The following is a 17,639-nucleotide window of genomic DNA, read 5'->3' as shown; positions in this document are numbered from 1 at the left end:
AACTCCACATAGATCTAAGCCTAAGGTAGCACAAATGGATAAGGAAAGACAATGGTGTTTGGTTTCAAAGGAAAAACTCTTGGGAACTGCTTCACAGTAAAGCCTAAGAGGAAAATCCCTCTGGCCCTGCTCCTTCTGGCAGCAACAAGGCTGGGGTTCCGTGCCCACCCCCAGAGGGGTGTCTGCCGTGCTGTGCCGCTGGCAGCCAAGCCCAGGGAGAGGGACAGACTTCGGGACTTGGTGCTATAGAAGAGAGACCCCCGGCTGCACTTACTGCTCCAGGACTTTCATCTTCTCCCCTTTCTTGAAGGACAAGTCATCTGGGTGGATGCCATCGTATGGATACAATGCGATCACGATGTCCCCTTGCTCCTCTGGATCTGAAAATGACCAAGGCGAGCGAAGACCTTTAAGAATCCACAGCAGAATGTTTAAAATGGATAACCAGCAAGGACTGACTGTATGGCCCAGGGAACTCTGCCAAATGTCATGTGGCAGCCTGGAGGGGAGGAGAGTTTGGGGGAGGATGGATACATGTATACGTATGGCTGAGTCCCTTCACTGTTCACCTTTCCTGTTCACAACATTGCTAATCGGCTATACCCCAATATAAAATAAAAAGTGTTTTAAAAAAAGAACACACAGCAGAAATGTTGTAACAGCTTGTCACGGGGCACAGAGGGCAGGGATGTACTGAGGAAACAGGCAGCGGGAGAGAAGACCTGTTTTCCCCCCAGAGGGCTTGGGGGCCATGTGGTCTGTGGTTGGCCACACACTGTACACAGTGGTACAGTCTGTCATCTCAAATCATAGAGACCTGTGACCTCAATGACTTCCAGCTCTAGGTTTAAAATACGATACACCTGTGCTCATAGCAGCATTGTTTACAAAAGCTAAAAGGAGAAAACTGAAGACACTGTGTATACATACCACAGAATAAAGGAAGCAAAATTCTGACACCTGCTACAACAGGACGAACCTTAAAGACATTATGCTAAGTGACATAAGTCAGCCGCAAAAGGACAAATACCATTTGATTCCACTTAGACGAGATCCCCAGAGCCATCAAACTCATAGAGACAGAAAGTAGAATGGTGGGTACCAGGGGCTGGGAGGATGGGGGGCGGGTGGGAGTGTGTGCTTGATGGGCACAGAGTTTCTGTTTGAGATGATGGAAAGTTCATCGTCCCAAATGGAGAGATGGATGGATGGAAGTGATGACTGCACAAAAATGAGAAGGTAGTTAATGCTACTGACCTGAACACTGCCATGGCTAAAATGATAAATTGTATGTTATGTCTATTTTTCCACAATTAAAAAAAAATTCGGAGACATATAGTTTTTCAAGGCAGAAGCCTAGTGTGTCTCCCTTTGCCTGGCAAAACAATAAAACTATCCTTTTCTACCTCACCCGACCGCCCGCCCCCTCAAAATCAACAAAAACATCCAGGACAACCACTTTACAGAGACTCGAACAATAAAAAAAAGAAACTACCATGGCGTTATGAAAACATACCTTTAGTTTGAAACCTCTGTCCTGGTAAAAGCTGAGAGTCTGCAACCTAAGAGAGAATATTTGTTAGAAAAATATTTTCTGTGTTTAGCGTTTTATGCTTACAGTCACACTGTATGTTATGTCATTTTCAAACAGAAGCAAGTGGGTTAAGATTTGTTAATTTATTAAGCCAGAAAGAAGAGGAGTGCAGGGGAACAGTCCTGCGGAGCTGTGTTCCGATCCCTGCCCCAACCCTGACCATGGAAAGGCTTTTCCTTCTTCAGCAACCACTGGCCTGGGGGCGACAGGACATGTCCAGCACTCTGAGCCGCTGCTGATCCAATCGGCACCCTCCCCCTGATTTGGTACCAGAGCCCGAATATCCTTGGGGATGGCGGTTTGCCCTGCAACATGGTGATGCTTCCCAATTCTCCAGCCTTCTATGCAGATGGCAAGGGGTTGACCTGCAGGCAGGTGATGGGGCTTTGGGATCGGCTTTCTTATTCCCTGGCCTTCTTCTTTCTGCCCAGAAGCAAGTGATGAGCTGGGCTTTCAGCAGCCATGGATACCAGTGACCAGAGACAGCAGAGAAAAAGATGGAGAGGGGTCCTGGGGGTCACTCGTGTCCTTGGTGACCTTGTGGAAGTGCCACCCAGGCCAGGATTGCTGATCTTCACTTTTCCCAGACTTGGTTTAAAAGCTGCTGTAAGGGCTTGGTCACTGGCAGCTGAGAACAAGTCCTAACAGATCCAGGCTTCCTGTGGCTGACCCCGATTCCGCTGTGGGGACAGATGGCATCCCTGTTATTTTAGCTTGGAGCTGAATGATCAGGAAGGGCCTGGTGGTACAAAAGGCCACCTCAATCACTTTGGAAATCAAATTCCTTTTTCCTTCGTTGACATGGGGAGGATGTGTGAGACTTCCTGGGCTTAATCGTGTTTCTCTTTGATTAATGTGATTGAATGGAATATGGACCGAAACAGCTTGTACTGAAATTTAAATTTCTGATGGAAGTCAGCTCATCAAATCTCCAGGGCAGGGGGTGGGAAGCAGGGGATTATGTTTTTATGGCTCAGAAACTCTTGGCTCCGGATGATCTTTCAATACTTATTTCAAGGAGTTCTATACTGATTTTTAAACTCATTCAGATTTGCATAATTAGAATATATGATTAATTTTAAAGGAGTTAGAGGAAACAATTAGAAGACGAGAAACTGATTAAATCATTCTGAAAGCAGCAAGCTGATTTTCAAATATCAAAGAGTCCTTAATTGACAAATGATTGAACACACTCTTCAGAAGGCCAAAAGACGTGTATAGAACTCATCTGTCACCACTCTTCTCTAAAATGTCTTTTCCTTAGAGTGTTGTTGAATTCGTGTCAGTTCAGCCTTGCTGTCATACAATACAGCCTGTAATCAATATAGGGGTGTGTTTTGGGCACATCTGGCTGGAACTGAACGTTATCCATGAACTAAGGCCCAACTGCCCAGTTCACAAACCAGGGCACCTGTGACCACAGAAGGCAGAATGCACTGTGCTCCGGGGGTGCATGAGGGAACCGAGAGATTTCAAACACGCTTTCTACTTCTGCTTTCTACCTTAACTTCCAACCCCCTTTACTCTTACCCAGAGGAGAAACAGTGCGCAAGTTTACACTGGTCCCCTTTGCTTTTCTGAATGAAGGACATCTTCTTTCATTACATTAGAAAAAAATGGGGGATTTTAAACCGTGTAAAATCTACAGCACATGACACTAGAAAAAGTCAGGTCCTTTTTATGATGCCTTTGAAGTCTATAATGAGAAACTTATATGTGACTCCAAGTCCTTGTATCATTTCATTTTCTGTTAGTCATATTTCCATAGCATAGCTCCACATCTATACCTAATGTGATGTGTTTTTGAATATTATATTTATAAGCATTTATAACTAAATTATTAAAGTTATTAAGAATTTTGTACATTTTGAGTTTCTATATGTAAAATTACAATGTTTTTTTAAAATTTTTCTTTATTTTTGGCCATGCTGGGTCTTCATTGCTGTGCACGGATTTTCTCTAGTTACGGGGCTATTCTCTAGTTGCGGTGTACAGGCTTCTCATTGCAGTGGCTTCTCGTGAGCACGGGTTCTAGGACACACAGGCTTAACTGCCCTGTGGCATGGGGGTTCTTCTGGACAGGGGATCAAATCCACGTCCCCTGCATTGGCAGGAGGACTCTTTACCAGTGACCACCAGGTAAGTCCACAATGTTTTTCTTAAATTTCTTTTTTGGTTGTGCACCACAGCCTATGGGGTCTTAGTTCCCCAGCCAGGCATCAAACCCTTGCCCCCTGCATTGGAAGCATAGAGTCTTAAAAACTGGACTGCCAGGGAAGTTCCTAAAATTATAACATTAATTTATCTGTCTAGAAATATCATGTAGGGAATTAACAGCATAATGTATTCATTCTTCATCTCTACTTTTTTGCAAGAATACCAACACCGACTTACCAATCTGAACAATGACATGTGACCTTGACACACACCATACCTGCAGGATAAGGGGGAACGTGGGGGAGAGGGCTGGTAGAGGGCGTGACAACAATAATATACTTCTAGAATGCCAAGGCATTTAAAAACATGTCAGATTAGAGAAACAATGAAAACTCTTAATGAAGGCATTTGGACTAATGTGGAATAAGCTGCTTTCAGCTTAAACACTGAAACGCTGGTTTCCATTAAAAACCAGGCAATGGGGGATGTACAAAAATGCAGTGAGCAAACAGAAAGGAGCTAAGATCCGAACTAAAGTGCATTTAAGGTTGTAATTATCCAAAGCTCTGTTCCTTTCTTCCATGAAACGTGATATTAGTTCTTTGCCAAGCATTTCTCAAACGCATCAGAGAGCACATCCATCATGTAAAAATGCTGGTACAGATATTTGTCCTAGGTTAGAAGGCAGAATTAGTTGCTTTTTTTAAAAAATCTTTTAATTTTCTATAATAAGTCATGACAGCTTCAGTGTTTGTACTAGTTTGAATTAATTGAAGAACAACATGATGGGATAAAGTATGATGGCTGCCCTGGTGGCTTAGCAGTAAAAAATATACCTGCCAACGTGGGAGACACAGGTTCGATCCCTGGGTCAGGAAGATCCCCTGAAGAAGGAAATGGCAACCCATTCCGGTATTTTTGCCTGGGAAATCTCATGGAGAGAGGAGCCTGGTGGGCTATGGTCCATGGGGTCTCAAAGAGCTGGACATGACTGGGTGACTAAACAACAACAACATCTACCAAAGGGCATATTAGCACCTATTTTGGCTTCCGACTTGAATTCAGCATTTCCTTCTGCTTCCAGACCACTAATCTTATTGCCCATCCTAAGTCACACAAGCTCATATACATGTCTTTACATAAAAAGAGAGGGTATTTGTACCAGTGACAGGCAAGGTGATAATCGCCACACATAAGAAGGTGACCAAAGGCCCCTTTATTGTACATTAAGTGGCCTGGTTGTCTCAAATATATTTGTAAACTCTTTAAAGGATTAAGTTACAAAGCATATCAAAAATTATTTGAGGCCCAAGTAATTAACATGATTTTTGGGGTTTTTTGGCATGCACATGGTACAGATTTGGAGTTTAAATTACGCAGCCATGCTTTGATCCTGCTGTGGGAATGCTCCCCTGAGACTATCTACTTACTGGCCTTTGGTGTTTATTGGACGTTGGATCTCTCACATAAATAGTTCGGTCAGTATTACGTACTGGTTGCGTCTTCAAATCTACTCCATCGTCATTCAGATTGTCTTTCCTTTTTGACTTTATACATCCCATAGTTCCTGTTGGAATACAAAAGCAATGGCATTGTTTTACCATTCCAGAACTGGCTTCCAGCCACCAAAGTCTCTCCATTAATCAAGAGAACGTGACAGCGACTCAACAACAACAACAAATACACTTCTATTCTTCATCGCTGATGATTTAACCAAGTCAAAAAGGTGAAGACTGTTCACAAGCCAGTTGCTCGTTCATAATCTGTTCACTCATTCATTCAACAACAATTTATTGAGCATCAGTTTTATGTCAGCATCAATTCCTGCCCTAAAGACGCTCCTATTCTAGTGGTGAAGATGTGTGAATTAAAATAACAATGCAATGTGGCAGGTCAATGACAGAGGATGCACAGGACATAGGAAAGGACATTGACCTCAGGCAAGAGGAAAAGGATGTGGGCGAGGGAAGCGTCCTGATGGAAATGCTTTGAGTCAGAATGGGAGTGATGTCAGCTGGGTGGCAGAGTCAGTAAAGGGATTCCAGGAAGAGAGAACTTCACATGCAAAGAACTGGCCCCAGGAACACGGCCCCTTCGGGGAACTAGTTCAAGTCGAACTCTTCAGGGAACAAGTAGGGAAGTCCAGGAGTTGGGCTGGAGGGGGAGGCTTGGCTGAAGATGAATGCCACTATGCAAGGTGAAGTGAGAGGACCTGGGGCTTCAAAGGCAAACATGATGAAAAGCCAGGAAGTATAAAGGGTGGCTCCAACCTTATGTGGCTTGGGGCCTGGGGCAATGGCGGTGGCCTTCACAGAGACTGGAAGTCAAAGAGAAGACACAGGTATGGAGAAAAGATGCTTGTAGGAACATCCACACGATCACACCTGTAGACTTCCCAGTGAGAAGTGTGAGTGTGGAAAACAGGAGAGATGTCAGAGCCAGAGGCACAGAGGGTGCCGCCAGCCACCCTAAGGCCTCAGGAAAGACCCCCGACAGAAGGGGGCTTGGGCACAACCAGTGAGACAGATGGAAAAGCGAGCGAAGTCGCTCAGTCGTGTCCGACTCTTTGCGACCACATGGACTGTAGCCTACCAGGCTCCTCTGCCCATGGAATTTTCCAGGCAAGAGTACTGGAGTGGGTTGCCATTTCAACCACCCTTCTAAAGGCTAAACTCTTATCTGTCTATTCAGTTATACTAGGATGTATAGAGCGCCACCCAAAGCAAACTGGGAACTTTAGATCTAAAGGTGACTTTAAAACTGAAATTGGATATGGCTATTCCTCACAGCACAGCCTCATGGTCAAATTTATACATTAAAAACAGAACAAAATCGGTTATGCACTCCATTACAAGATACTGGAGGGCAGTGTTCCCAAACCCAAAGGCACACGAGAATCGCCTAGGTTCACAGAGCAGATTCCCTGGACACAGTCCAGGAAGTTCTCCCGGGGCACAGCGGGGCGGGTGCTCTGCTGTGACTGTCTCTCTCAGGCACGGCCAAAGGGGACCCCTGCCCAGAGCATCACAGAACAAGGACGGTTTCACGTGGGGAAGGCGGGCCATGGGAGTTCGGAACACCTCCTGGAGGAGGAACGGGTTAAAAAAAGCCTCAGGAGCGTGTCCCTGTTGCCCCGGCTTGGCCTGCCTTTGGTCCTACAGGCCTTGGCGACCACCACCTTGTTTATCATCTCATTGGCTGACGTAGGAAGCCTCTGAGGACGGTCACGCCTCTTTCTGAAACTAGTGAGCTGTAGTTCCCAAAATAAAGGGGAAGCAAGTAATTATTTGACTCAAAACAGCACGGTGGTTTTTTTTTTCTTTCATGTGCTGAAGTTTCTGAAATGGGATGGGTTTTCTAGTTGGTCTGTAAATAAACAGGGGAGTTCTTTTTTGACCCATCCCTCCTCCACCCCTACTCCTACCCTCCAAAAAAAAAAAAATGTGTTTTTACCTTATTCACATTAGAATGGGGCTGCATGAAGGAGGGAAGTCGGTATTGGAAAAGACCAACCTTAGTGGACCCCAGTGGTTCCCTGAACTGCGAGGGGAGCAGCCCAGCGGGCCCCTAGGACACACGCATCCCTGGTCGTGTACACCTCTCCCCAAGATGTTTCCCGGGAGCCCACTTTTCTCCCCAGACCCTCCCTGGTTCCAACACACTCCAGTTCTGTCTTTTTTCCGGATTTGGACCCAAACGTTACCTCCTCAGCAGGTCTTCTGAAGCAGACAGGCTGGGGGCCCAGCCTGTTTCTTCTCTGAAATACCACTCTGAGCAGGTGCTCCAGGAGGGCTCGTGGAAAGAAGGGATGGACCAAGAGCTCAGGCTGCGGTACCCTGGGCTTCCAGTGTGCTCATCCCAGGCCCTCCCGCTCCAGACAGGCAAGGAAAGGCAAAGGGGACATCCCTGCCCCAGACATTGTTGTTGTATTGGAGATAGAGGCATAGAGACCTGTAGAACTAACTACTAGTTCATAGGAAAAATACGTTAAAGCATCAAAATAATCAGACAGGTCCATGATGTGTCAAAAAGTGGGAACTTCAGAAGTATTCCCTGAATAAGCTTTGAATGAGTAGGTGAGTAGGGGAGGACATGTGGGTGGATCACTGGAGATATCTGAATACATGTGGATTTGATCCTGGGGAATCATGTGGTTCATTGGTGTGATGATGATACTCTGGTCATGCAGAAGGTCCACATCTGAGGAGATGCTCGTGAGGCGGGTAGGGATGTGGGCTCAGGGTATCTGCCAACTGTCAACATTTCCACCAAAATGAAAAAGAGAAAGGGGGGACAAGGGAGCAAGAGGAGGGGACAAATGTGGCAAAATAGTTTAAGAAGAACTAGGGACTTGAGGTGAGGATGTTTTTTTCTGTAGATTTGAAATTTTCAAAATAAAAAGTCAGATAAGGGAGAACATAGTAGGACAGTATAAACGACTTTATGCAAAAAAAATTGCTTGCAAGATATTAGCTACCCCTGTAGTGTCTGTGCGTGTGTGCAGACATTTGTGTGTGAAGGCAGATGAGATTAGAAAGTCAGTCTGTGGGTGTTAGTGATATGGCACAGACAGGGGAATTGGTGGTCTGGTCCTCTGAAGGGGTGATGGTGATCGTCTGAGAGCAGTGGCCATGGGAAGGAAGACAGAGAATGAAAATTAAAAGCAGGAGGATGTGTGAGGGGCTCGTCTAATCTGCAGATTATTATTTATTTATGTATATTTCATGATTTCCCTCTCCCTCATCACATGGGCATCCCTGCTGGCTCAGATGATAAAGAATCCACCTGCAGTGCAGGAGACCTGGGTTCGATCCCTGGGTCGGGAAGCTCCCCTGAAGAAGGGAATGGCAACCCACTCCAGTATTCTTGCTGGAAAATTCCAAGGACAGAGGAGCCTGGCGAGCTACAGTCCATGGGGTCACAAAGAGTCAGATACGATAGAATGACTTTCACTTCTCATCACACAGATAATTGAGAGCCCCGTGTGCACACTGGAGAGGAAGACCCTAACCCACTAGCATTGAGCTTTGAGTTTGGGTCCCTGCAGTTCAAACACTCCAGCAAAAGAGCTCAGATAGCATCCTGTTGCATCAGAGGACAAACAGCACCAGGTCCTCAATTCTTTTCACTGTGCCATGACACCAGAAAAACACAAAACCCAGGGCCCCCCAACAAAAACTGAGAGCCCAGTTACGTGTTTGCGAGTGACAGGAGCCATGCTTTATAAGGATTTACACCTTAGTATTTATTTTTGAATTAAATATCTGTAATTTTCTGAGCATCTCATCTAATCCTCGAAGAAACCCCATGACCCAGGTATTATTATTATTAATCCCATTTTACAGAGGAGTAAATGGAGGCGTGAGAGATTATCTGACTGGCCTCAAACCATCATACAAGTGAATGGTGGACTCACATAGCTTTCACCTGAAGTATGTGCTTTTTCTCCTTATCTTTTTGCCAAAAAACAGCTATTTTAAAACGTGTTTTATCTCATTATTAATGATGCTGAAGACACTGTTTTTTATAGCCTGCTTCTTTCTCAAAAAGGATTTGAAATGCTTCTACCAAAAAGTGAGTTTAACAAACTGGAAACAGAAAACTCTAGGTGAGGAAAAGAAGACAATGTAAATGTGGATCCAGATTTGCAGTTGGAGCTTTCCGGCAGGAAGAGCCACAGCCAGCATCACAGGGCGCTCTCCTGGGAAAGAGGAAGCTGACCTGGGTCCACAGTGGACGGGGACACCCCAGCATAAAATTTCTAAAGTTTCATAGGATGGGCTTCACATAAAGTGTTGTCAGCAATGTATTTGATATTTCTTTTTAAACAGTAAATGAAAGCACATTTTACATGTGGACTCCGTTGTTGTTCAGTTGTTTAGTCATGTCTGATTCTTTGTGACCCCCATGGACTGAAGCACACCAAGCTTCCCTGTCCTTCACCATCTCCCGGAGTTTGCTCAGACTCATGTCCATTGAGTCAGTGATGCCATCCAACCATCTCATCCTCTGTTGACCCCCTTCTCCTCCTGCTCTCAATCTTTCCCAGCATATCTGAATTAATCATGATAATACCTGAGGGTCTGACATGAAAATATACCCCCAGGATGCTGTTCATCATAGAAACTCAAGTAGATGATCGAACCAGACACAGACAGTAGGCGACTCTCTGTCACAAAGGGACCTCCACCAACATATCCAGAAAACAGGATTGGGCGACTTTTCTGTCCAGACGTTCACTGGGGCAAATATCCATTAGTGGTGCCCCATCCTCACTGAAGGGCCTTCGAATGCTAAAATCTTTGTTTAAAGAAGAAAAACCTGAAGAAACTCTGGGATAAAAGGCTAATTATGAGTCCTCGTTTATCATCAGGCTGCACATGGTCAGACCAAATAATGTCCCACAGTTATCCACATGCTCAGCAAGGAAGCAGCTGTCCACCTGGAATTCCACTTCTGAGAAGTTGTTCTTTTTTCTCTCTCTCCAGCTTTTTTTTTTTTTTTTGACAATCTTATTGATTTACTGGCTTTGCTGGGTCTTCGTTGCTGCATGCGGGCCTCTCTAGTTGTGGCACTTGGGTTTAGTGGCTCTGTGGCATGTGGGATCCTAGCTTCCCGACCAGGGCTCAAACCCCCGTCCTCTGCATTGGACGGGAGGTTCTTTAGGGAACCTAAATCAGCAGGGAAGTCTCTCTCTCCAGCTTTATTGAGATATAATTGACATATACCATTGTATAAGTTTAAGGTGTACAATGTGATGATTCGATATACTTACATATTGTGAAAAGATAACCCCAAAACAGTTAACACATTCATCACTTCACACTTTTAGGGGTTTTTGTTGTTCTTGTTTGTTTGTTTTTATGGTGAGAACTTGTAGAGAATTTGTTCTTTAGATGTGCTTACACAGAGCACAAGGATGTTCATATTGGTGTTATTTATATGACAGACACAGACAATCTAGATGTCCATCAACAGGGGTTGTGTTGTGTGTTAGTTGTTCAGTCATGTCTGACCCTTTGCGACCCCATGGACTGTAGCCTGCCAGGCTCCTTTGTCTATTTCATTCTCCAGGCAAGAATACTCGAGTGGGTTTCCATTCCCTGCTCCAGGGGATCTTAGCAACCCAGGAATTGAACCCAGGTTTCCTACATTGCAGGCAGATTCTTTACCATCTGAGCCACCAGGGAATCCTGATACGGGAGAGCTCATTAAATTAGGCCAAACTAACATATTATATCACATGGATCATAGTCTTGTCTAACTCAATGAAACTAAGCCATGCCATGTAAGGCCACCAAGATGGACGGGTTATGGTGGAGAGTTCTGACAAAATGTGGTCCACTGGAGAAGGGAATGGCAAACCACTTCAGTATTCTTGCCTAGAGAACCCCATGAACAGTATGAAAGCAGGAAGAGAAGGGGATGACAGAGGATGAGATGGTTGGATGGCAACACCAACTCAATGGACATGAGTTTGGGTAAACTCCGGGAGTTGGTGATGGACAGGGAGGCCTGTCGTGCTGCGGTCCATGGGGTCGCAAAGAGTCAGACACAACTGAGTGACTAAACGGAACTGAACTGAGCATATTATAAGAGTGAGGAGGGTTAAAAAGAGAGATTTGCATAACTTGGATGCTCTTGACCACCAATCATTGTTAATTGAGAAAAATTAATATATATCCATCAATTTATGTAATCAATCAGCACACACACACACACACACACACACACACATGCACACATCCGTGTATAATTAATGTGCACAGAAAATAGTTTGAAAGGATCCCACCATCAACTTGCTTAGGTTCTGAAGTCCACTTGTAAGGTGCAGCAGCCCATATAGAAATTTTCTCTTAAAAATGTCTAAGGAAGGGAGTTTCCTGGTGGCCTAGTGGTTAGGATTTGGTACTGTCACTGTGGTCAGCTGGGTTCCATCCCTGGCCCAGGAACTGAGATCCCATAAGCCCCACTGTGCAGCCAAAATATATATATATTTAAAAATTCCTAAGAAAGACACCACAATTTGCAAAATATTTTGGAGAAAAGAACTGTGAAGTCAGATTGCTAAACTCAAATCCTGCATCCCTCAATTATTAATTGTGTGGTCTTGGCCAGCAACCTAACCTCTGTGCTTCAGTTTCCTTCTGAAAAAAAATGGAGATCACTTCATCTTGCTCATCAGTTTGTTATGAGGGTGACGTGCCTTAAACAAGTAATATTTGTAAAGTGCTTAGAAGTAAAGCAGCACGTAATAACAGCTATATACATCTCTGCTAAATAACACATAAATAAATGTAGCCCAAAGGCTAGGTTTCCTTCCATTACTGGGAGAGAGAGAAGCTGTGATGAGAAGCACAAGGAAACCCCATTTCACCCCAAAGAGGGACTTGCAGCAGCACACTTCCCAAATCAGCTTCTGGCTGGCACATGCCCCATTTACACCTTCTAAATGGAGCTTTTCTCCCTTCTCCCACCTCCCCTCTGTTAGGCAAGGTAGCCTAGACATCAGGTCACTCTGTTGTCTACTTTTAAAAAAAAAAATTGTATTTACTTATTTTTGGCTGTGCTGAGTCTTTGTGGCTGCATGGGCTTTTCTCTAGTTGCCGGGACCTGGGACCGGTCTCTAGTTGCCGTTCTCAGGCTTCTCACTGTGGTGGCTTCTCTTGTTGTGGGCGCTCAGACTTCAATAGTTGCAGCTTGAGGGCTCAGTAGTTGTGGCTGCCAGGCTCTAGAGCACAGGCTCAATAGTTGTGGTGCACGGGCTGAGTAGCTATGCAGGATGTGGGATCTTCCTGGATCAGGGATCAAATCCATGTCTCCTGCATTGGCAGGTAAATCCTTTACCACTGAGCCACCAGGGAAGCCCTGCTGTCCACTTTACTAACATGATGATGTGAACATAAATGTGTGTATTCAGTTCAGTTCAGTCGCTCAGTCATGTCTGACTCTTTGCGACCCCATGGACTACAGCACACCAGGCCTCCCTGTCCATCACCAACTCCTGGAGCTTACTCAAACTCATGTCCATCGAGTCGGTGATGCCATCCAACCGTCTCATCCTCTGTCGCCCCCTTCTCCTCCCGCCTTCAATCTTTCCCAGCATCAGGGTCTTAGAAAAGAGTCAGTTCTTTGCATCAGGTAGCCAAAGTATTGGAGTTTCAGCTTCAGCATCAGTCCTTCCAATGAATATTCAGGACTGATTTCCTTTAGGGTGGACTGGTTGGATCTCCTTGCAGACCAAGAGACTCCAAAAAGTCTTCTCCAACACCACAGTTCAAAAGCATCAATTCTTCAGTGCTCAGCTTTCTTTATAACCCAACCCTCACATCCATACATGAATACTGGAAAAATCATAGCTTTGACTAGATGGATCTTTGAGGGGAAGGAATTCTGCAATGAAAGAGGTTCCTGAGTTTGGATTTACATAATATACATTTCAGGTAATATTTTGTTTTTCACCATAAGTTTCACAAGTTTAAAAGATATTCCATCATGGCCACTTCAGCCTGAAGTTCATATAAATTCACCTCTTGGCTATAGAAAGATTTTTAAATCACCAGTTTCTCCTATTCTGAGAGCTAAAAGAAATAAAAACAGGAAATTGGATTGCTACTTCCCCTTTAAATCTGAACTCACATTTTAACAGCTATTCCACACATTTATGTTCAGAATCCGAGATCTTAAAATCAAAAAACAAAGGTATTAGAATTTAACCCCTGAGAACATAAATTTCTTGCCTTTACAAAGTGCTACCAAAGAAATTTTTTTTTTGCTTTGTTTTGTTTTTATTATGACTTAGCATTTTCTTTTTATGATGACTGATGTATTTGCTTTCTTTAAAGATGGGTGCCTTTATTCCAGCAGCCACACAGAAACTCAACAAAAACATTTTTTTTTTTTCACTTCACTGCAACTTCCCAGACTGAATGTGTACATTTGCACTACGCTTTCCCAGGAGCTAGTGAATAACGCATCCAGAGGTTCTGAAGTGCCCCCCCCCGGCCCCCTTTGGCCTGACCTTGTGAAATGTAAGTGGTCATTCTGGAGTGACCAGAAGCATCTCTAGGGCAGGAGACAGACAGCATGTGGGAGACGAGAGGAAGGTGAGGACTTGCTCGCTCTGACTGGCACAGTGCAGACCAGGAAGACACTACCAGAGATAGACCCATGCCTGGTGATCAAAGGTCCCTGTCAAAGTGGACCTGAGCCCAAAGGCCTTGGAGCTGTACTCCCAACCACCCAAGGCCTCTTGCCTGACCATGCAAGGAGCTCACCTCCAGAAGAGCTGAGTGAGGGAGCCTCAGAGGAGAAAGGAAGTCCCAGGAACATAGGAATGGGTGCCTACGATCCCAGACAAAAGTGGTCTTGAGCTTCCAAAGCAGGTTGAGCTTGGTTCCAGGATCATTCACAGGGACTCATCCCCAAGACAACTCTTTTTTTTTTTTTTTTTTCCATTTATTTTTATTAGTTGGAGGCTAATTACTTTAGTATTGTAGTGGTTTTTGCCATACATTGACATGAATCAGCCATGGATTTACATGTGTTCCCCATCCCGATCCCCACTCCTACCTCCCTCCCAAGACAATTCTTATCTGGGCAACCTGGTACTGGTTATGTAGCCTGAGAGATGTACCTTGCCTGCCCAAACAGAAACCTTACAGATGCCCTTTGACCGTTTTCCTTTTTCCTTTACTTTCCTTTACTTTTGGAGGCTTTTTTAGAGATGCAAAGCCCAGGGAAGAGTTGTGACCTTTTCTCCAAACTGTTTATAAGAGAGAGAGGGGTCAGAAAAGCCTCCTGGGAACAGTGTGGAGATTTCTTAAAAAACTGGAATTAGAACTGCCATATGACCCAGCAATCCCACTTCTGGGCATACACACTGAGGAAACCAGATCTGAAAGAGACACGTGCACCCCAATGTTCATCGCAGCACTGTTTATAATAGCCAGGACATGGACGCAACCTAGATGCCCATCAGCAGATGAATGGATAAGGAAGCTGTGGTACATATACACCATGGAATATTACTCAGCCATTAAAAAGAATTCATTTGAATCAGTTCTAATGAGATGGATGAAACTGGAGCCCATCATACAGAGTGAAGTAAGATAAAGACCAATACAGCATACTAACGCATATATATGGAATTTAGAAAGATGGTAACGATAACCCTATATGCAAAACAGAAAAAGAGACACAGATGAACAGAACAGATTTTTGGACTCTGTGGGAGAAGGCGAGGGTGGGATGTTTCGAGAGAACAGCATCGAAACACGTACATTATTTAGGGTGAAACAGATCACCAGCCCAGGCTGGATGCATGAGACAAGTGCTCGGGCCTGGTGCACTGGGAAGACCCAGAGGAATCGGGTGGAGAGGGAGATGGGAGGGGGGATCGGGATGGGGAATACATGTAAATCCATGGCTGATTCATGTCAATGTATGACAAAAACCACTACAATATTGTAAAGTAATTAGCCTCCAACTAATAAAAATAAATGAAAAAAAAAAGAGTAAAATATTGATAAAAAAAAAAAAAGAAAATCCTCCTGGGTATCCTGGGCGAGGAGGGGGACAGAAGAAGAGGGAGCATCAGAACTCAACTTCATGATCAGAACCATCAATTACAACTTAAGTAGTTGTCTTTCTCTACTATAAAGCCCCCGCTAAGGTCTAAATCACTTTAGACCAACATTGCTGTTTGAACAAAGGTCCACTTAGTCACAGCTATGGTTTTTCCAGTAGTCATCTACAGATGTGAAAGCTGGACCATAAAGAAGGCTGAGTGCCCAAGAATTGTTGCTTTTGAACTGTGGTGCTGGAGAAGGCTCTTGAGAGTCCCTTGGACAGCAAGGAGATCAAACCAGTCAATCCTAAAGGAAATCAACCTTGAATACTCATTGGAAGGACTGATGCTGAAGCTCCAATACTTTGGTCACCTGATGTGAAGAGCTGATTCATAGAAAAGACCCTGATGCTGGGAAAGATTTAGGGCAGGAGGAGAAGGGGATGACAGAGGATGAGATGGTTGGATGGCATCACCGACTTAATGGACCTGAGTTTGTGCAAATTCTGGGAGATAGAGATGGACAGAGGAGCCTGGTGTGCTGCAGTCCATGGGTTGGACTGACTTAGTGACTGAACAACAATAGGCATTTCCACGTGTACTAATATCATCCATTTGGTTAAGGTAGGGGATGGCTTCTTTCTCCCCAAATAATACAAGAGAAACTTGTACCTATCGACATCTTGGAAGACAGCAGAAGAAACAAGGACAACTCTCATCTTGAAGGTGTAGAGTCACAATGGAAAACAGACTGTTTAAAATGGAAATGATTTGACCCCAGTCGGTCAACTTAAGATTGTTTTCCCACCTGCTGCTACTCAGAGAGCTGGAGAGAGAAGAGTTAGATAATGTGAAATTTTCTTTTCCCTCCTTTTTCCTTTCTTTCCCTTTTTCATTTTTTGCACAGTTGAACTGAAGTGTGAAAAATCTGCAAGACTGTTTCACAGAAGATGCATCAGTTTTCAGAATTAGAGAGTGGTGATGGTTTTACAACCCATGAGTATACTAAAAGTGTATCAATAAAAATTAATTTTAAAAAGCCCCCGTCCATGCTGAAATGAGAGACCCAGTGCATTACGGCTGATTCCCTCTTCATTAACTCTTCTTCAAGCCTTTGAAATAAAAATCTGATCCATTTTAATATACCTCATGTTTGCTGACATCTTTATTCAGTTTGAAACCATTTCTTTATTTTGTGCTTTAAGACCCAGGTGCAGCTTCAGGAAGACCCGGGGATCGGGCAATGAACTATAACACGAACGTGTGGCATAAAAATGTGAACGTATCCTGTGACACAGAGATCTTTCGAAATAACAGTCAGATATGAAAGACGGCAAATCAACTGCATTTTTGGAAATTTAATAACCTGGTACTGTTTTTATCACTACATTAATTAGAGTGAGTCCAGAAAGAAATGCAAGATAGTTTCAGAGGTAGATGAAGTTCAAATACCTGGAGGTTTGGTGTCCAACACAAAGAAAGTGGAAGAGAAATCTAGCTCTTGCTTGGAGGAGAGTGGAGAAGTGACAAAAGGTGTGGGGAAGTTAGGAACCCAGATGTCTAGCTGCAGGTCTGGCCTGGATGGTCCTGTAGTTATGGACAAGACTAAGCTGGTCTCAGGATTCTCATCTCCTCACCATGAAATGAAATTGGTGGGCGGCGCGAGAGAGTATGTCAGCATATATCAAGGGCCTTTAAAATGTATCCACTTCTCAACACAACACCCACACCACTCGCAATAAGAGATTTCTAAGAAAATAACCGGGTAGTTACACAAAGCTCTTAAGAAAGGTATTTTTATTGTGAGACTGTATTATAATACCATCCAATCAGAAATAGACTTGTTTGACATGGAAGAAACCTAAGTGTCCATCAACAGACGAATTGATAAAGAAGATTTGGTACATATGTGCATATATATATATATATACATATACCATATATATGCAAATGGTATTATATATATATATATATAATAGAAAATTATTGAACCATAAAAAGTATGAAACAATGTCATTTACAGCAACATAAATGGACCTAGAGATGATCATACTAAGTGAAGTAAGCCAGGCAGAGACAGACAAATATCATATATCACATACGTGTAATCTAAAAAATGACACAAATGAACTTATTTACAAAACAGAAAAAGACAGACATAGAAAACAAACTTTATGGGTAACAAAGAAGAAAGGTGATGGAGAGACAAATTAGGAGTTTGGGAGTAACATATATACACTACTGTGTGTAAAATAGATAATCAACTGGCCCCACTGTATAGCACAGGGAACTATACTCAGTATTTTGAAATAACTTATA

General features: G+C 43.8%; 1 protein-coding gene across 8 annotated transcripts in view; it reads right to left on the bottom strand.

Annotated features, from left to right (window-relative positions):
* LYN (LYN proto-oncogene, Src family tyrosine kinase) overlaps nt 1-17,639 on the bottom strand; it is a 110,699-nt gene that overhangs the window by 43,403 nt on the left and 49,657 nt on the right. For 4 of the 8 annotated variants that reach the window (XM_061123329.1, XM_061123328.1, XM_061123331.1 and 1 more), the window contains exons 2-4: nt 5,182-5,318; nt 1,517-1,562; nt 275-380 (exon numbers count right to left, since the gene is read on the bottom strand). In XM_061123329.1, the coding sequence (XP_060979312.1) occupies nt 275-380; nt 1,517-1,562; nt 5,182-5,313 (284 nt within the window). In that variant the 5' untranslated portion in view covers nt 5,314-5,318. The remainder of the gene's footprint in view (nt 1-274; nt 381-1,516; nt 1,563-5,181; nt 5,319-17,639) is intronic. The other 4 variants (XM_061123332.1, XM_061123334.1, XM_061123335.1 and 1 more) reach the window with 1 other exon arrangement.

Source organism: Dama dama, chromosome 21 (genome assembly GCF_033118175.1).
Source record: "Dama dama isolate Ldn47 chromosome 21, ASM3311817v1, whole genome shotgun sequence".
In the NCBI taxonomy this organism is placed as follows: domain Eukaryota; kingdom Metazoa; phylum Chordata; class Mammalia; order Artiodactyla; family Cervidae; genus Dama; species Dama dama.
This window is presented reverse-complemented; position numbering and strand designations above follow the sequence as displayed.